The sequence below is a fragment of the Crinia signifera genome, chromosome 11 (genome assembly GCF_055691185.1).
Source record: "Crinia signifera chromosome 11, ASM5569118v1, whole genome shotgun sequence".
NCBI lineage: Eukaryota > Metazoa > Chordata > Amphibia > Anura > Myobatrachidae > Crinia > Crinia signifera.
Window position 1 is genome coordinate 125391022 of NC_139227.1, and position 21039 is coordinate 125412060.

Here is a 21039-nt window from a genome sequence, read left to right on the forward strand (position 1 = left end):
CCTCTAACCTGCCCACACTCTTACAAGAGGAAAGGGATATGTTAGACAGCCTATCACGGAGGAGGAAATACGTACCACCATTAAATCCCTCCCTAATGGAAAAAGTCCGGGCCCAGATGGCTTTAGTGCTGAGTTCTACTCTGAGATTTCCCCGACTTTGGCCCTCCTTTTTAATCATATTCTGACCTCAAAAACCCTACCACATAACTTTAATGAAGCCAAAATGATGGTACTCCCGAAGCCTGACAAAGACCCCTCTCTTGTCGGCTCATATCGCCCTATATCTCTTCTAAACCAAGACTTTAAAATTCTCACAAAATGAATGGCTAATCGCCTGCAGAAGTGTTTACCACGTTTGATCTCGCCTGCCCAATTGGGCTTTGTAAAAGGGAGACAGTCTGTGGTGGGCATCTGGGCAGCTATTGCCGCAATCTCCTATAACCGTCTCCATCAAGTCCATGCCAATATTCTACTAAATTTATATGCTGAGAAGGCTTTTGACCAAAATTGCCTGGCCTCACCTCCATAGAGTTCTGGCTAGTCAACTATTTGGTGAGTCTTTTCGTGCTCTTGTTAAATCCCTATACACCAACTCCATGGCTAAAGTAATTGTCAATAACGTTACCTCCCACTCCTTTCCCCTTGAAAGGGGAACCCGTCAGGGTTGCCCCCTTTCTCTCTTACTCTTCAATCTGGCCCTCGAACCGCTCCTCTGCTTTATTTTATTGTCACCCCACTTAAAGGGCATCTCCATAGGCACTAGGGAGCTACGTACGGTGGCCTTTGCTGATGATGTTCTCCTCTTTCTATCCAATCCCAAATATTCTGTCCCTCTTTTAATTGATACAATTAACAGGTTTTCTTCCTTTGCTGGATTTTCAATTAATTTCCAAAAGTCCAAAGCTCTGGCCATTTTTGGCCAGGCACGTGTAGGATGGTCCACCCCCTTTCCTTTTAAATGGGCTCCCTCTCACATTACTTATCCAGGCATCGTCCTTCCCCCACATCCCCATAATCTATATTCCTGTAACATTACTCCTGTCATTCAATAAATAAAACAGGAACTTGCTCTCTGGCAAAATCTGCCTCTTAATTTTCTAGGGCGCTGTAACCTCTTTAAAATGGCTAGTTTTCCTAAGCTTCTGTATGTTTTACAAATGACCCCAATTTTACATACTAAATGTGATTTGTCAACACTCAATGCTATGATTTCTTTTTTTTTTTGCATCAATAAATTTTTATTGAAATCAAATAATATGGGGGGGGGGGGGTACAGAAAGTAAGAGAGGGTGGGGGTGGGAACAGTTAGAGAGGGGGGGGACTACAATTGCATTCGAGGTAAAACAACATAATGACAAATTATGAGGCAACAACACAAACACTTCGCTGCGCAGAGCGATTAAGACGTCTAACAGATTATAGATTAAATCACTGAATGGTCTGGGATCTAAACTAACCAGGCATGCACCTCGCAGGAACTTAGGGGGTGCGTCTCAGCCGTTGTCTAGACTGGGTGCAAGTGGTAAGGCGCCAGCTCGGTGGGAGATCATATAAGGGGGTGGTTATGCCGGAGGAAGGGCTGGGTCGGGAGACTCATTCAAGTTGGGTCTGGGAGGGATAGGCAGTGGAGCGGGAGGGAAAAATTTGGCCCCCAACTCCGAGGATGTGTATTTGGTCCAGGGTTCCCATTTGGTGAGCAGGGAGGAGGGACTCGGCGCATGGGGGAGACTATAGGTCTCCATAAGGAAGTGGTGATTGGTTTTCAGTATTACTTGAAGAAGGGAGGGGGGGGAAGGTTGTTTCCACAATTGGGCTAAATTAGCTCTAGCAGCTATTAAGATATGGCCGAGCACATAGGATTTCCCTGTGGGGAGCGCTTGGGGGAAAACATGGAATAGGGCTACGAGAGGGTCAGGGGGGATGGATAGCTGCAAGACGGAATTAATTAACGTAAATACCTCTTCCCAGTAATGCTTGAGTTTGGGACAAGACCAAAAGATATGAAAAATGGAGCCACATTCCCACATTGCCGCCAACACAAGTTGGAGCACGACGGCCAGAAGGCGTGCAGGCGGTCGGGCGTTAGGTAAAGGCGGTTGATCAGTTTGAAGTGCATTTCTGAGTGATTAAGGCATCGAGACATTGTGAAAGACGATATAAAGATCTTGCGCCATTGCTGGGTTGAAATCTGTATGCCTAGGTCTGCCTCCCATTTCCAATGTACGGACAGCTTCGTAAATTCCGGGGGGGGTAATCAGGGTGTTATACCAGAAAGAGATGTCGCCTGTGGAAGTGGTCTGGGTGATACGGGAGATGGTAGTCAGGTAGTGGGCAGCAGGAGAGGGAGGTTTAGAGAGATGGGTGTTCCACCAGTGAGATAGCTGTAGATAGTGGAAGTATTCGTGGGGTGGGAGGGAATATGATTCTTGTAGGTAGGCGAAGGGTAGGATCGCATTGGCGTTCACCACATCGCCGAGTGAGGAGATCCCGCAGTTTCTCCAAGTATTTAGATTGAGGTTCGGTATCAATTTAGCCACTGTTACAATAGGGAGGGTAGAGATGAGGGCCGAAGAAGCTCGCAGCGTAGAAAGTAGTTCATCCCAAGCCTGTAAGGAGGCTATTGTCGCTGGGAGAAGCCCGGATGGCGAGGGCCTAATATGTTTGGGGAGTTTAAAAAGATCCCGTATCGGGATGAGGGGTGACCGGGACTGCTCGACACCCACCCATGCCCTGGGGGCATTATTGTCAAAATAGAGTTTAGACTGGGCAAGAAGGCACGCTTTCTGGTAATGGAAAAGGTCAGGGAGGCCTAGACCACCAAACGCTCGGGGGGGTGACAATTTGGAGCGAGCTAGCGCTGGGGGTTTGGAGGCCCATACATATTTCAAGAGAATGGAGGTGGCTGTTTGTAACCATCGCTTGGGGAAGATATAGGGAATAGTTCGAAAGAGGTACATTAGCTTGGGGAGCAGGGACATTTTAAATGCTGCCATACGTCCCATCCACGATATTTCATAGGCTAGCCATGATTTAGATATAGAGGAGATGGAAGCGAGAAGAGGAGTTAGGTTCACCTCGAAGACTAAAGTCTTATTAGGGGGGATCAGAATGCCAAGGTACTTAATATATTCAGTCTGCCAGTTGTAATTATATGAGGCTTTCAGTAGGGGAAGCGAGTCAGTAAGGTTGATCGGGAGAGCGTCCGTCTTAGATGTATTGAGTTTATAAAAGGAAGCGGCACTATAAGCGTCCAGAATACTATGGATATGTGGGAGGGACTTAATGGGGTCTGTCACAAAAAGTAAAACATCGTCGGCAAAGAGGCTTAGTTTGTGGTCGGTTGGGCCTACCCGGAGACCCGGCGTATTGGGATTATTGCGAATGGACATAGCCAGTGGTTCAATGGAAAGGACAAAAATGAGGGGGGAAAGGGGGCAACCCTGCCTTGTGCCATTAGAGATTTGGAAGGGAGAGGAGAGAAAGCCATTACTAAATACTCGCGCCGACGGAGAGGAATAGAGTGACAAGATGGATGACAGGATGCGACCTCTGAATCCAAAGCGCTCCAAGACCTCCCTCATGTACTGCCAATTAAGTCTATCAAATGCTTTTTCAGCATCAAGTGAGAGAAGAAGGAGGTCTTGGGCGGGGGAAAGAGAGTCAACTAGGTTGAACACTCTTCTGGTGTTATCAGAAGCCTGGCGCCCCGGGACAAACCCTGTTTGATCCGGGTGGACCAAGAGGGGTAGGGATTGATTAATACGGGTCGCCATTAGTTTTGCAAAAATCTTTATGTCACTATTGAGGAGGGCGATTGGGCGGTAATTTTGGCACAAGGCAGGATCTTTACCCGGTTTAGGGATTGTCACTATCCTAGCCTCCAGGAGTTCCGGGGGGGCCTGTCCTGTTGAAGATAGGGTGTTGTATAGATCAGTTAAATAAGGGGATAAGAGGGAGTTGAAGGAAATGTAAAAGTCGTTAATGAAACCGTCAGGGCCCGGGGCCTTGTTACGAGGGAGGGTTGTTATGGCCGCTTGGATTTCCGCCTGTGACCATGGGGCATTAAGATCGTCTAGTTGGTCTTGGGAGAGGGTGGGGAAGTGTAAGGAATCAAGAAAGCCCTCAATAGAGGAGCTGGTGGGTTGCGGTGTTGCTGGATCTGAGGATAAATTGTAAAGTTTAGAGTAAAAATTTGCGAATTGGTCTGCAATGTCCTTGGGGTTGTTGATCTTCTTTTTGTTAGGAGAAATGATACATTTAATCCTGTTCCTTGCTTGTTGGGCACGAAGCCTACGGGCTAACAGTCTGCCCGAACGGTTGCTAGAAAGGTAATATCTATGTCTCAACTTGTCTAAGGCAGCTTGGGTACGAGCCATGAGCAGTTTTTGGATTTGGCTACGGATTAAGGTAAGTTCGGTCTTTAAAGCGGGGGTGGGGGATTTTTTATTCCTCTTTTCCAATTCAGCAAGTTTAGATTCTAATGCTGCTTGGGTGGCTGCTGCTTTGCGCTTCAAGGTGGCCCCAGCTTGAATGGCCGCTCCTCTAACGACCGCCTTAAGCGTGCACCAGTGGTTAGTTACTGAAGTATCAGAGGTCTGATTATTGGCCAAGTAATCGGTTAAGGTTTTTAGGATGTGATTTTTTGCGTAAGGGTCAGCTAGTAAATGTGGGAAAAGGCGCCAGGGTCTTGGGGGGATATTAGCAGGGAGGAAGTTCCAGTGCCACAGTACCGGCGCGTGGTCAGACCATGAGATAGGGAGAATATCGACTCCAGATGAGTGTTGGAGGGCCCATTTGTCGCAGAGGATGTAATCAATTCTGGAGTAGGTATTATGGACATGGGAGTGAAATGTGTATTCCCGGCCAGAGGGATAAGCTGTTCTCCAAGTGTCATACACATCAAATTCCAGGAGAAGGTTACGAAATGCTGATGACTGGGCATTCACACGGGCTTCTTGAGTACCAGGCGCGCGGGATTTGTCTAATCTCGGGTCTAAAACTAGGTTAAAGTCTCCAAGTAGGATCAGGGAGCCCTTCGCGATTCTTTTAATTAAGGTAAAGAGTTTACGGAGGAAGGGCACCTGATTGGCATTAGGCGCGTAGATAGATGCGATAGTCACTAGTCTATTATCTAAGAGGCCAGTGACAATCAGGTATCTTCCGTTTTTATCCGAGGTTTGGGTCTGGCAAATAAAGGGTGTGTGGCGGTTAAAAAGTAAGGCAACCCCATTTCGCTTACAGGGGCCATTGGCATAAAAGGCGGTTGGAAAGTTGGAGTCCTTAAATGTAGGGGGGTTAGTAGAGGAGAAGTGAGTCTCTTGGATGGCCACTATATCTGCCTTTTGCTTATGGAAGTATGTGAGTGCCATCCTTCGCTTTTGGGGGGAGTTCAGTCCCTTAACGTTTAAGGTTAAGAGTTTAGGCATAGCTAGAGGGTGGGGGGAACTGCCAAGCACCGGGCGTGTTTGTGAGTGGGTGGTGGGGGGGATGGGATGTTGTAAGATTCGGTAGTCCGCGTTGAGGGGGGAAGGGGGTAGGTAGAAGGCAGATAGGGAAGCGAAGAGGGAGAAAGGGAAAGACAAAACAAAAGGGTCCAGCAAGTGGGACCCGCATAACTACTGCAGGGGAGAGGAAGTAGGGTTTCATGCAGTAGTATAGAGGTGTGTTGGAGGCAGTGGCTAGGCGATTCTAAGGGTAGTAGAGGGGGGAGGGAGGTTGCCCCCCGTTTGACGACCAGGGATGCTAAGGAGGGGACTAGACAGTAAGGAGGAACCCATAATTATCTGTTGAAGGTAGGGAGGTACTAGAAATATTCACCTCACCAGGGTGGGCAAGGCGGAGGGCTTCCCGTCTAATGTGGGGGAGGGGGTTACTAACAAGGTTAACCAATGCAATAATAACGATAACATTGATAAGAGCAAACAGTTAAAACAAAGAAACAAAACTCAACAAATACTTATCGCAGAAGCCTCGACCCATTTGGGGAGGGCAGAGAGTAGAGATGCTGCGGAGGCTGCATCACAGGCGGGGTTAAACCTGTTAGGGTCCCCGAGCTCAGGTTTCAGTCCAGTCCTGCTGGAGAGGGTGAGGGCGCTTCCGCTCCTGGGGGGAAGCGGTGGAGATGTCCCAATCGAGCAAGAGCTTCACTCCAGCATCCAAGGAAGATACGGTGTAGTTGGTGTCTTCATAGGTGATGATCAGCTTCACGGGGAAACCCCAACGGTACCTGATGTCATGGGCACGGAGGGCTTGAGTGATGGGGGCAAATGCTCTTCTGCTAGCCAGGGTCGCAGGGGAAAAGTCCTGAAATAGCTGCAGGCTGCCTAGCGAATCAGTATTTTTTGGGTCACGAGCTGCTTTCAGGATGCGTTCTTTGACTGGGAAGAAATGGACCCGGAGAAGCGTATCTTTAGGCAGGTCAGATGAGACTGTTTTGGGTCTTGGTAGGCGGTGGATCCTATCGATGAGCAGGTCTTTAGGGTCAGCGGAGGGGAGGAGTCTGCGGAATAGAGTGGTAGCGAAGCCTTCGAGTTCTGCGTTGGATACAGAATCGGGAATACCTCTGATCCTAATGTTGTTCCGTCTGGACCTATCCTCCATATCCGCCATTTTAGCTTTGAATTGGGAGAGTTCAGTCTGCTGTCGCTCGTGGGAGGAGATGAGGTCATTGTGAGATGCAACCAATTCTTCCATCTTCCTCTCCAGGTGATCTGTTCTATCCCCAATCGCCACCAATTCCTTCTTAACCTCACGAATAGCTGATTTGAGATCTTTAGCTATCCCGGCTTGGAAGGCCGAGAAGACTTGGCATAGGGACTTCACCGTCACTGGCTCGTCGGATTCGGCATCTATGCCCTCCAGCTCTGGCAGGGAGTGCAACTCTAAGGGGTCTCCCAAAGAGGCGAAAGAGCGCTTCTGCGGGCTTACTTGGGGTAAGTGGACCTGCGTTCGTTTCTTAGCGGGCGTAGATACTTTAGATGGGACCGCTTCTTTAGCCCTTTTGGAAGGCATAGTGGGAAGAGTGTCGCACTTATAAAGAGCCTATGAGAAGAAGTAGGTAACGTTGGGGTGTCAATACGGGATAGCTACACCGCAGCAACGGACAGTCCGAGGTCGTCAGGGGGGAGCACCTCAGGGTGGTACCGATTACATTGTCCCCGCTAGGGAGTTCAGCAGGCAGTCACAGGAACAGAGGTTCTTGGGGGGGGGGAAGCACACTACGTGTGTCAGTGCAGAGAGGGGTGCAGTTGGGAAGGCAGGCCTGTCCCAGTGGTTAATATGTGACCAGCAGGGTCTTCTCCCAAGTTGAGGAGGAAGCAGCAGCTTGTACAAGCGTTAGGGAGGGAGACAACAAGCTTCTCAGTGGGGACGCTAGTTAGAGGGAGGGTATGTCTGAGGGGCAACTCTGTGAGGGTTTATTTATTTATTTATTTTTTTATTATGTATTTTTTTTTATATGAAAGCACCCAGGCTTGTTAGTCTCAGACTACCCTATGCAGGTTTCTTGGTGCTGTAAGGGCCTTTGCCTCTACTAATATGGCCGCCGCCACAGCTTGGAGCCCCGGGCAGGAGAGGGGGCTGGAGAGGCAAAGCTAGAGGGCTTACCCTGCCTCAGTGCCCTCCGGAGATGTAGGTGGGGAGCCTGGGGGATGTTCCACTTACTGCTGTGCCTGTGGTGCTGTATTCAGGATCCGGCTGCGCCTAAGGCCTAGGCCGCGATCCGTCCGGCCCCTGTTCTCAGGTGGGCTTCGGGCAGACTGTAGCCTTCTTTGAGGGGTTCCCACAAGTAGGGGAGGTTCTGTAGGCTGTGCCTGGCTCCCGGGGAGCTTGGTGGCGCTCTGGGGGGGCCGAGAGCGATTTACGGCGCCGACTGGGGTCCCGGAGCTCGCGAGGCGGCCGCGCTCACTACTCGAGCCCCCGGCTTCCGCCGGTCGGGTAGGCCGCAATCCGCAGAAGCCTCTGCAGAGGCTTCCCGACTCCGCAGCCGGACCCAGACGGGTGCCGGGGGGTTGGCAAGGGCAGGGGGGCTCTCCCAAACGGCGGGTGAGGAGAAAGCAGGGGTGTAAAGGGGTTTTTCTGGCAATAGAGAGCGGAGCCTCTGTATAGTGCTGCTTCACAGGATGGCTGCCAGGCCACGCCCCCCCCAATGCTATGATTTCTAAATGTATTTGGAATTTAAAAAACCTAGGATTAGTCTTTATAAATTAATGCAAACTACCCAAAGAGGTGGTGTCAACTTGCCCAACATTAAATATTACAATCTGGCCTGTATTCTTCGTTTCGCAGTAGATTGGGTTACTGACTCCAACAATTCTGGCCTGTATTCTTCGTTTCGCAGTAGATTGGGTTACTGACTCCAACGTATTTACAGATTTATCTCTAGATGCCCAGTTCTGCTACCCCCTCTCTCTTAGCTTTATTTTACATGCTCAATTACAATCTAACCATTATGACAACCTCCTCCTCTCATCCACTGTCTATGCATGGAGACGTGCGAGGAAATCTCTGCACTTAAACTGTTATTACTCTTTATCTCTCCCTTTAGTTGGTAACCTAGAATTTCAGAATGGCACAGTCATGTCTCCCTTTATTTCTTGGCGCTCTTCTGGCATTCTATCTCTACGTCACTTATTGAATACTTCACATAAGCCACTAACCTTCGACGAAGCCATGCCACGCTTTCATTTAGCTCCTCAACATAAATTTGCCTTCCTCCAAGCTATTAACTATTTAAGATCCATACTGCCCAAGCTAAGACCTCAAGACATTAAGAACCCTCTTGACTCCGTCATTCGCACTCGTACACATACCATATCCACACTATATGCACGAGTACGCCCTGAATTGGATCCTGAATCAGACCTTCCGGGTCTCCAAAAATGGGCCTCACAAACCACGACCCTTGACCCTGACACCATCTTATCCACATTCCTCTTAAATCTGAAGCTCATCCCTGCTAGCTCTTATCAAGAAATGTCCTACAAGATCTTGCATAGGGCTTACTTTTTCCCTAAACCTCATCATCTGATAGGCACTGCCGATACCTCTGACTGCCCAAAATGTCACTCACCTGGGGCGGACCTATATCATTGCCTATGGTCCTGCCCTCACATTCAAACCTTCTGGAATACCCTACATAATTTTGCTGCCTCCTCATTGAAATTGTCCTTTCAATGTAGCGACTCCTGGGCTTTATTTGGATATGTAGCAGACCAAATAGCTGTCCCCAAACATGATAAAAAACTTCTTGTACTCTTGTCAGCGGTGGGTAGGAAGGCTGTTTTACAGCAATGGATACACGATACTGCTCCCTCCTTAGAGATGGCAACCTCTCGATTACTCTTCTTATTTACCATGGACTGGCTGGAGGCATCTCTCCATAAAGAATCCATGACCTCGGTCTTGTTCTAAGTATGGGACAAATACATTCAGACTTCGCCCCCCAGGACCAAGGAGGCCATCCGAACTTGCTTCCAGTCCACTTCATGGTATAATCTTCAACTTTTTCAGAATAGAACTCCTATAATCATCTAAATATTAGGCCCATGCTATTTTCCCACCTACTCTTCTCCTCCTTCGTATATTCCTTTCCCTCTCTCCTTTTCTGCTGGAAGGCTGGATCAGTCCATGGATGGGTCGTTGGCTTGGAGTTGGGAGCGGACTGTTGAGGTTGTTGTTTTTTTCTCTTTTTTGTTTCTTTTCCTTTTTTCTTTTTTTTATGATTATATTTGCTACTGTTGATTGTTTTTGGTAACCCCTTTTTCAATGATTGGTGATACCATTGGCTCCATACACACCTTTATCATTCCTACACCAATATTATATCTGATATTGTATCACTACTAGAGTTACCATGTTATGTTCTTTCCATTGTTCATATAGGTTATGGAAAATTTGAAAATGGTGGATTGTTCCTCACTAGGTGCCTGTGTACTAACTCTATTGTATGTACCCATTATGACTTGTGAGGATCAATAAAACATATTTTGGAAAAAAAAAAGGCGACAGACGTGATCAGAGCTGCCCGGGATCTGAAGCCCCACGCACTCCAGGCATCTCATGCTGAATGGCGTATGGAGGCTAGGTGTACTACAACACAATTGTACGTACTTTGGCCATGATTTAGAGTTGATCGCTGATGTGCGAATTCACAGATGAAATTGATTATCAAATTTCTGCGCATGCATACAGATTATAACTAGAGATGGGCAGGTTCGGATTTACCCAGAACTCAAAACAGGATCTTATTGGCAATCGGCTGTCACATGATTTGGAGTCAAAACAGCCGATAGCCAATAAGTAAATCCGGATAAATCAGAGTAAATCCAAACCTGCACATTGCTAATTATAACGCGCACGCACGAACGAACCCAAATAGCGATAGAAAAAGCATATAGATTGTAATCGCATCCACCGCCACCAATTTATTTCTGTCTGCGCAGCGACTAACTACTCACAGTCGCCTGCAAATTTGCAGATGAGTGATCAGGTCTGAATCTTAGAACCACTAGTTCCATTGTCCCAAAATACATATGAAAAGCATTATTTATTATTATTTTATTAAACTTTATTTATATGGCGCCACAAGGGATCCGCAGCGCCCGACTACAGAGTACACAGACAAATAAGCGAAACAGGAATACAATAGAGGACAAGTACAGAGTACATAGACATAGCTGTGTCAGTACGGGACACTGGAATAAGTATCAGGGGGAAGAGAACTGCAGGACTTGGTGCCATCAAAGATGGTTTAATAAGAGAAGGCAAAGCACATATTCAGTCTCCGTCACAAACAGATTTACAAAAGTCGCACATCTGACTGATCGTTTTGTTGCTTCTAGTTTTATTTCTGGGAATAAGCGGCATGCTTGGTATGGACAAGTCGCACGGTAACCGCCCACCGCAAGAGGCCATTTGGCCCAACTGAAGCCACAGCGTGCGAGGACGCATCTGTACGCACCACTTTCCTGTACTAAACGGCTTCCTTTCATTACACAGAGCAGAACAATGCGGCTCCCAATACCGGAAAAGGTTCCCCCTTGTTGGATTATTGCCCTCCCCCGTTACTGGCAGACAGTTAATCATCTGACTTTCACAGTTAATCTAATCATTAACAAACCTTCACTGTTCAAGCTCTGACCTTAATGAGGCTTTAGGGATGCGGCAGGAATCAGGTCAGACTGGTCGATGTGTCCATAACCCGCCAAATTAAAAAGGAGAGGACGCATTTATAATAAGAGGGGTGCACACAGGGAGCTGGTGAGCAGGAGATAGAGATTTAACCCCTATTACCCCTGCAGACACACATCAGAGAGAACTACCAGAGAAGGCCTAGGATGGGCTATTAATGCAGGGTACATACCTCGTTTTTAAGGCACATGTTGACTTGCTCATGATAGCCGTCCAGTAATTCCTCAATGCTTTGTCTGTAGCAACACAAATCTACGATCAGTCATCACAATGGCAAATGTTATGTTACAGGTCATGGAAGATATTAATGATGGGAAGAAGTTGGGGATGTGCACATGGCTGGTATATTGAGGATTCCCTCTTCTATGGAGGGATTAATCAATCAATGTATAACAGCTAGATACTATAATGTAAAGTGCATTGGTAAGATAGAGATACTAAACTTAATTGCAAGAACATTGTGGCATGATGTGATTTTTTATTTAAGGCAGCAAGAGGGCTGCATGTTAGTAGCTCATTCCATTAACCGACTTGAAGGATTTCATCATTTTAACCCCCTGCCAGTGAACCATTGCTGTGATAATACCGTAGAATAAAGTTTTACACAAAAACAATTGTGATTTCCTATGAGTTTGGCGAGCCAGCCTGGAGAAGGTGCTACTGAGCTGGGTAAGACATTACTAGGTGCTGGGAGTAATGTATGGTGACCATACCATAGCAGACATTCCCATGCGGAGTACACACTAGATCTTATAGTCTATGAAAGATACCATTAACATATTTCCCTTGAACTCTCTGTTCTCCCCAACAAACGATAAAAGTGCATACACACTAAAGATCATTGATATCGTTCAGCAGCTACATCCAGGAGCATGCTGTCAATGACTATATAGTCAGGACTGGGCTGCACGTACAGATGAATGACCAACGGGAATGGGCATCGTTAACGATATTGAGTGTACACACTGGACGAGGGTTCTCAAAGTGTTTTGGTCTTGTACAGTAGACTTAAGGTGCCCATACACTAGTAAGATTTATCTTCAGATCTGGCTGGCTGGAACAAAAATGAGATTTATGTCTTACCTGGTAAATCTCTTTCTTCGAGGACATCAGGGGCCACAGCTTTACTTTGGGTAATAGGAGTGGGAGTGAGCTCCAGCACCCTAGAGGATAACTTTAACTGCCTCCCAGGCAGTCAGGCTCCTCCCCTCCTATACCCCGCCTCCAGGCCACGGACCTCAGTTTTTTAACAAGCCATGGCAGGAGACAAGAGAGAAGGAAGAGAAGCACCACACAGAGACACATTCTGAAACATGTTAGTACCCTCAACAGAGGAGTAATATATATAACCAGTGAAACGTAACTTGTAACGTAACTGAAGCAGGCGCGGCAGGGAGGGATCCCTGTGGCCCCTGATGTCCTCGAAGAAAGATTTACCAGGTAAGACATAAATCTCATTTTCTCCTTCGGGAGACATCAGGGGCCACAGCTTTACTTTGGGACGTCCTAAAGCAGCCACCTATGGGTGGGGACGCGCCTGCGCCGCAGCCAACACGCTCTGCCCGAAGGCAGAGTCCTGGGAGGCAAATGTATCAAAAGCGTAAAAACGCACAAAAGTAGCAGCTGACGACCATGTCGCAGCTCTGCAAACTTGCTCAGCTGTAGCACCGCCCCGAACAGCCCAAGACGCTCCCACAGACCTAGTGGAATGTGCCCGGATACCAGCCGGAACCGGGAGAGAGGCACCCAGGTATGCCTGCCGGATGACAGAACGAAGCCAGCGGGCAATAGTCTGTTTAGTGGCCGGCCATCCCCTCTTTTGAAAGCCATACAGCACAAAGAGGGAGTCCGTCTTGCGAAAGGACCGGGAGCGGCGCACATAGATGCGCAGCGCCCGTACAACATCCAAGGATGATTGATCCAAAGATGCATCTGGCCCTTGAAAGGCCGGAACCACGATTTCCTGGTTAACGTGGAAACTGGACACCACTTTTGGTAAGTGAGAAGGGACAGTACGAAGAACCGCCCGGTCATTGTGTAAGACCAGGAAGGGGGACTTACAAGACAGGGCAGACAGATCGGACACCCTCCGAGCTGATGCTATTGCCAATAAGAAAACCGTTTTCCAGGTGAGCCAACACAGGTCCACTGATCGCAAAGGCTCAAACGGTGGTTTCTGGAGTGCAGATAGCACAAGGGAAAGGTCCCACGGAGCAACCGGGGGGACAAAGGGAGGCTGGATACGCAGAACCCCCTGCATGAATGTGCGGACATCCCGCAACAGTGCTAATCGTCGGCGAAACAAGATGGACAAAGCCGAGACTTGAACCTTCAAGGTAGATAAGCGCAATCCAGCCTCCAGGCCCTTCTGTAAGAAGGATAGAATCCGAGCCAGGCGGTAAGACTTAGGATTGAAGTGGCGAGTCCTACACCAAACGAAGTAAGCCCTCCAAACCCGACGATAAGCTCTCGCAGAGGAAGCCTTTCTTGCTCTAAGCATAGTGGAAATTACTCGAGCATTAAACCCCCTAGATCTCAAGAGGGAGGTCTCAACAGCCACCCCGTCAAAGCCAGACGCCTCAGGTCTGGATGCAGACACGGACCCTGAGAGAGAAGGTCCCGACGCAGAGGCAAGCGGATCGGGGGGGCCACCGACAGAGCCTGGAGGTCTGAGAACCAGACTCGCCTGGGCCAATACGGGGCCACGAGGATCAATGTGCCTCCCTCCGCCTTCAGCTTGCGAATCAGTCGCAAGAGGAGGGAGAATGGCGGGAAGGCATACATCAGCCTGAACGGCCACGGAGCGGACAGAGCGTCCACCAAGATGACGGCCGGGTCGCGGGCCCTGGCTCCGTAAGAGGGAACCTTGTGGTTGTGTTGAGAGGCCATCAAGTCCACCTCGGGTAAGCCCCACCGATGTACCAGCATCTGGAAAACCTCCTGATGGAGGGACCATTCGCCGGCATTCAGTGTTTGACGGCTTAGGTAGTCCGCTTCCCAATTCTGGACTCCCGGAATAAAGACCGCCGATAGAGCTGGAATCTTCTTCTCCGCCCACTGAAAGATGCGGGATGTTTCCATCATTGCCGCCCTGCTGCGGGTGCCACCCTGGTGGTTGATATAAGCCACTGTGGTGGAATTGTCCGACTGGACCTGCACCGGACGACCCCTCAGCCAGGGTTCTGCCAGCCAAATGGCTCGGAAGACCGCCCTCAGTTCGAGGACATTGATTTGGAGCTTGGCCTCCGATGTAGACCAAAGGCCCTGGAAAGACCTCTGGCAAGTGACCGCTCCCCACCCGCGGAGACTGGCGTCCGTAGTGAGAAGGGTCCACTGATGGATCCAGAATGGGCGTCCCAACGTGAGGTTCTGGTCTAGGAGCCACCACGAAAGAGAGAGACGGGTTGTCGGTGATAAGGTTATCACCTGAGATCGGAGAGAGAGGTAGGATCCCGACCACTTGGAGAGGATCTCCTTCTGAAGGGGGCGGGAATGGAACTGGGCATATTCTGCCATGTCGAAAGTCGACACCATGGAACCCAGTACCTTCATGCAGGCATGTATGGACACCCGTCGAGGATGGAGGAGCGGACGGACTCTGGACTGTAGAATCAGACGACGGTCCTCCGGCAGGTAGATCCTCTGATGGATGGTGTCCAACCTGGCCCCTAGGTGAACCATCGACTGTGCCGGAATCAATGAGGACTTGTCCCAATTGATGATCCAGCCGTGTCGCTCCAGAAGCTGTATTACCACCCTCAGGTGGTCCTGGAGAAGTTCTGCAGACGGAGCAAGAATCAACAGGTCGTCCAGATATGGGAGTATCCGGATCCCCTGGTTGCGCAGACTGCTGCCCATTACTGCCATCACCTTTGTGAACACCCGGGGAGCAGTGGATAGACCAAATGGTAGGGCTCGGAACTGGAAATGTTGGTCCAGGATGGCAAAGCGCAGGAACCGCTGGTGTTCTGGGCGAATGGGGATGTGTAAGTACGCATCCTGAATGTCCAGGGATGCCATGAAGTCTCCTGGCTGAAGGGCCAGGACAATGGAGCGCAGAGTCTCCATCCTGAATTTTGGGACCCGTACAAACTTGTTTAGCTTCTTTAGGTTGAGAATGGGCCTGTAGGAACCGTTTGGTTTCCTGACCAAGAAGAGGCTGGCGTAAAACCCCGAACCCCTTTGGGACAAGGGGACGGGTATGATGACCCCTGTTTGAAGCAAACGTTGGACTGCCTGTTCTAGCGCTTTGCGCTTTTCCGGGTCTGATGGAAGACTCGTGGAAAAGAACGATGTTGGTGGGCGATGCCAAAAAGTTAAGGAGTAGCCCCGAGAGACCACCTCCTGAACCCACGCGTCTGTGGTGGATTCCAACCAGATGGGGGAAAACTCCAACAGGCGACCGCCCACCCTGGGGTCCTCCCGGTGGGGGCCCCCCCTGTCATGCAGCGGGCTTGTCCGCCGGCTTTGGGTCAGGGCGTCTTGTGGCCCAGGGACGTCTGCCCCTAGCACGGGAGGATCTGCCTCCCTGGGAAGATCTGGAGGAGAAGGACTGTCCTCTACCACGGCCCTGAAACCGAAAGGACTGAAAGGCCGGCCGGGGCCGTGTAGTCGGGGTGGATGGTAGGAAGGCAGTCTTTGATGCTGCCACCGTAGCCACCATCCTGTCCAGCTCAGGACCAAACAAGAGGGAACCATCGAATGGAAGGGCTTCCAAGGCCCTCTTCGAATCCGTGTCCGCCTTCCAGGAGCGCAACCAAAGTGATCTGTGAGCAGCCACTGCTGAAGCGGACACCCTGGAGGAGAGAGTAGCGGAATCAAGCGCCGCTTCGCCTAAGTAGAGGGCAGCCTGATGTATCAATTCTATAGTCGGCAGAAGGGTATCTGCTGGGGCCCCCTCAGACACCCCTGTTGTGAGGGCAGCGGTCCATTTAGTTAGAGCCATAGCCACCCAGGCTGACGCCAGGGCCGGCCTGCCCCTGCCGTGGTGTATATCAGCTTCAGGAAGTTTTCCAACTTCCTATCCGCCGTATCCTTAAGAGACGCTGTAGGTATGGGCAACAAGGAGGCTTTAACCAGTTTTGCCACATGAGCGTCTACCCTGGGGGCTGTCTCCCAGGGGATCCTGTCCTCCTGGGGGAGAGGATAGAGGAAGGAGAAACGTTTGTGAATGATAAACTTCCTATTAGGGACCTCCCAAGCTTCCTTAATGACCGAGTCCAGGTTATCGGACTTGGGAAAGCGACTGAAGGAGCGTTTAGGGCGCTTAAAGATAGGGCCCGACTCCGCAGGCGGGTCAGCCTGGTCGTCTACTAGCAGGACCTTCTTAACCGCTGTAATCAGGCCTGGTACATCAAGGCGAGACGGGGGGTCTCTATGAGAAGGGGGGTCCTCTCCAACACAGGCATCCCCTATGTCAGCGGCGACGTCAATGGCGTCATCGACTGCCTCCTCCACATAGTCATCATCATCGACATCGTCTTGCTCCTCCTCCTCCTCATCGTCAGTATCCTGCCCGAGGAGGGGGCGGAGTGGCGACGGTCTTCTAACTAAAAGCCTGCGTGTATCTGCGGGCAGTGGACCCTCCCCCTGGGCATCCAATGCTGGGGGGGCTGCACTCGCTGCCGATGAGGACGGCATGGACCGCTGGGGCAGCGCAGCCGAGACTTTATCAACTAGCTGCGCCATCATCTGCACAAGGGATGAGGCCCAAGCAGGCTCCTGAGAGGAGGCCGTAGGCGTGGGCAGCGCCTGCGCATTGTAGCAGCCTGCGCATACGCCGTCCTGTACATAGTCCAGGGGAGATAGGCCCGCATTACAGGCTGTGCATGACAGCAATGCTGGGGCGTCCCCCTTTTTGGACTTGCTCTTCGGCATAACTACTGTAAGTACAGGAGGGCTGGGTACAGAAAGACACCAAATACACTGCAGCAGCTACTGGGTTAATAAGTACACATATACAGCAAGCATACAGAGGCATACAATGCAAATAGAAAGTCAATGGCACTAGGCTCTTGCAGCAGCTATGGCTGACTGGAGCACTCAATAACTGTGACCTGTGTCCCGCAGGAGAGGTACAGGGGGGACTTGCCCAAGCCTCCTGGCAGTGAAAGAGTGGAACCTCGGGTGGCACTGGAGCTTCTCCGTGTCCCTCCTCACGTGCAGCCAGGCAGACAGGAAGGGATGTCAGTGGCGGGAACTCTCTGTGCGCCAAGCACAGTTCCCTGCCTACTGTCCCCGGGGGAGGGGCTGATGTGGGGGGAGCCTCCTCCCCCTGCTAACAAATGGCCCCAGGGAAGGTGTCCACATGCAGCGCTGGTAAAATGGCGGGGATCCGGCGCGCGCCGGGCGGCCCCGCATACCAGCGCTGCTGCCCACAAACTAGTTTCCCTGGTGGTCCAGCGGGACGGGCGGCGAGCCGGCCGACCGCTTGCTAGCACAGCCGGCGGTCACCCCTCGCCGGCTGTAGCAGCCATCTCTATGCGCCTCGCTGCGCTATCGCACACGCTCCCGGCGGGGAGCGTGTATTACTCACAGTGCCGTCCCGGTTCTTCTGAAGCGGGCGCCTGTGGTCCCCAGTGCCCGGGGGCCGCTGCTGGTCCCCACCCGCGGGTGGCGATGGCAGCGCCGGACCCGGGTGTTGGAGCCAGCAGTGCAGGGGTCTATTCAGACCTTCAGCGCTGCTGCTCTGATCAAAAATAATAAAAAAAAAAAAAAAATTAAAGTTATGGCTGCTAAATAGCAGCCCCTCTTTTGGGTGCATCTGGCTCCTGCCAGCACCCTAGAAAAACTAAGGTCCGTGGCCTGGAGGCGGGGTATAGGAGGGGAGGAGCCTGACTGCCTGGGAGGCAGTTAAAGTTATCCTCTAGGGTGCTGGAGCTCACTCCCACTCCTATTACCCAAAGTAAAGCTGTGGCCCCTGATGTCTCCCGAAGGAGAAAACATGGTTATGGATGAGTGACAGTTTGTCACTTTTCCAGCATTACCAAGCAAATGGTCAACTGTCATTTGCTCTCATCCATAACCATGTTTTTGTTCCAACCAGCCAGATCTGAAGATAAATCTGCGTGTGTATGGCCACCTTTAGTGTTAAGGTGACATCTAACAGCAAAACATTTCCTCATACAGAATATTATATCTATCTAGCTATCTATACATATATCGATATCTATATACACATATATTTATCTGTCTATATAGATAGATATATGTCTAGTGTCCGTTTGTGTGTCTCCAAAACACTGCCATCTGTTGGCAGCAAGTGAAAACTCTCTCACACACATGCACAAACACAGAGGCAATCACCAGGTAGCAGACTAGCTTTGGAAGCATTTGCTTGAGTGGACTAGTATAAGTACTGCCAATGACCAGAGATTGGAGGTAGGAGCAGATAGGGACAGAGGGTGTGGAGGAGAGTTTGTGGGCTAAAAACTGTCACAGCTCAAAGTGAAAGTAAAAATGGTCACAGCTAAAAGTGAAAGAACATAGCAGAAGCCATGATTTTGACAGGCTTATAACTAGTTGCATATAACGCGACAGCAAAATTTACTGTACTCTGAGTATTAACAAAAAATAAATAAAAATAACAGATAATACCGTGTAATTGGCTCTTTGAATGGCCTGTCCAGCAGGGCCAAATGTCTATTAAGGTCAACTGGTGTCTCGTCATCTTCAGCCTGCAATCAAAAGAGCAAAATGAGTGAAGTCACATATGAAACGTACGTCTCAGGTCACGTAATACACATGCAAGATGCCTTGCATCCATGTCACATTCTGATTACAGCTCTGTTCCTCTGCTCACGTTCCAACAATTCTGTGTATAACACAATTGCTGCGCTCATCTACAGATGTGTACACGTATATCTAGCCTCAATATCCCATGCACCGTGAGACGCCTGGCATGAGTAAAAGCAGCGGCTCTTGTGCATCTCTGCTAACGCCAGTGTACTTCTCTGCAAAAACGACGCACAAGCAGACTCTGCTGATTAAAATTTGTCTGATTCGATGTGCAGGTGCATATGCAGATAATTTCAAATCAGCACTGTCTGCTTATTCATCTTTCTCATTGAGCGATGTGAATAAGAAGTATTTTTGGGGAAATGCACATAAAGACTTTCAACGTTAGTAAATGCGTTTATCAATAGCTGCAAAAATTGTGCTTAAAATGACTGCAGCAATGAAAAAGGACACATCGTGGGATGCGGGTGGCTCACAGACAGTGTCTAGTTAGACAGCCAATAGGTTGGCACTGACAAAATTTCAATGTGCACAAGGTTCATCTATTGACTGACTTTAGACCTACTGACTGCCTAACTGTACATTGTCTGTAAGCGATACTCTCTCCTGACCACAAACCGATTGTATGCCATGGGAGAAAGGAGGAAGAGCGCAGACACACTGCTCCAGGTCAGGTAAGAGAAGTTCCTGAACGGTGATTGGTGTCTGCAGTGTAGTCTGTGGGGTGTTGTGCAGGAGGGTGTCTGCATTACAGCTGGTGGGGGTGCCGGTCTGATAGTCGGGATCCCGTAAGTCAGTACACCAACATCGAAATCCCAACTGTTCAAATGCCCAACAGTTGGGATCCCGACTGACAGGGGCTATTCTCCCTTGTGGGGGTCCACGACCCCAAAGACTGAGAATAGAACCTGTTGCGAGCACAGTGAGCCTGCAAGGGGCTTCTTTGCATTAGTCCCCTACCAGTGGTTGGGATTCCGATGTCGGTATACTGACCATCAGAATCTCGACTGTTGGGCCATCAAACCACACCTGCTGGCGGCAGTCAGCGTGCTCAGCCAGGCGGGACGTGACACACAGAGGGACATTTCTACAGATGGTGGTGTATCATATAACAACCTATCAGATTTTAGCTCTCATTCTGAAGCGCGGCCTAGAAAAGAAGAGCAAACTGCAATGGACGGCACTGCACCATAACTGGAGCCGCCAAACGGGGTGTGCGGGATGTAAGTTTCCGGGGATAAGCACAACGCAGCCCCCCACTAGCCAGGGACTACTATCAGGGACTGCGTGGCGAGTGTTGGAGAAGAAAAACTTTATTATGATGATCCCTGTTCAGGTCATTCATATCCGCACACAAGGCTGCCTGTGAGCTGGATGCATGAAAGTTGGTGAACTGTAACTGAACTTAAAGTGTGTTTATACCAGGAACGAGGACATAGGTCACAACACTCCGCATTACCAGGACAGCACAAACAGGTCTCTTATTTAGGGGAAAGGGGGGGGGGGGTGGGAGCCCATGTGGGAAGCCATGTTCCTGCATACAGCTCGTTATTACAGATGTCTGGAGATAACTGGATTTGTCATCCGATAAACTAACCCCCATTCTCATTCCTGGACGTAAGGCCATGATCCGCCCGCACTCGCCTGAGTCAGTACAGGAAAGAGCTGAGCAGGGGAAGTGAGAGCGCAGCACATTTCCCAGGAACTGGAGTGTGATAATAGGATTTCAGTAACCGCAGCGGGAAATAATGGTCTCAGCGTCCTCTACTCTACAGAAGGACAAGGACTAAAGAAACGGGGATTCATGTGGCAGATTCTCAGCAGAACCAGTCTGCCTCCTGTCCATACAGGTCATTTCCATGGCAGGATAATCGCACCTGACACCCCGTATTATTGGATGAGCAGTTCTGAGAACACTTGGGTAGATCCCAGAACCCGTGGGTGAGGATGTGGCAGGAAACACAGCAGCAACAGCCGAGAGAGCCCATGTGATCTAGTTCCTATATAGATCTATCTATCTATGGATACAGGGAAAGGGCCCAGCCATGGTTAGCCTCGTGATCTCATCAATGGCCAATAGCTACACATTTATAGGAACTGTATTCCTTTAAA

At 49.9% G+C, this 21039-nt stretch overlaps 1 protein-coding gene across 2 annotated transcripts in view; it reads right to left on the reverse strand.

The window, feature by feature from the left end:
• Positions 1–21039, reverse strand: part of PIK3C2A (phosphatidylinositol-4-phosphate 3-kinase catalytic subunit type 2 alpha) — an 83504-nt gene that overhangs the window by 29725 nt on the left and 32740 nt on the right. For both annotated transcript variants that reach the window (XM_083164704.1, XM_083164705.1), the window contains 2 exons: positions 18787–18866; positions 11363–11426 (listed from right to left, as the gene is read on the reverse strand). In XM_083164704.1, the coding sequence (XP_083020830.1) occupies positions 11363–11426; positions 18787–18866 (144 nt within the window). The remainder of the gene's footprint in view (positions 1–11362; positions 11427–18786; positions 18867–21039) is intronic.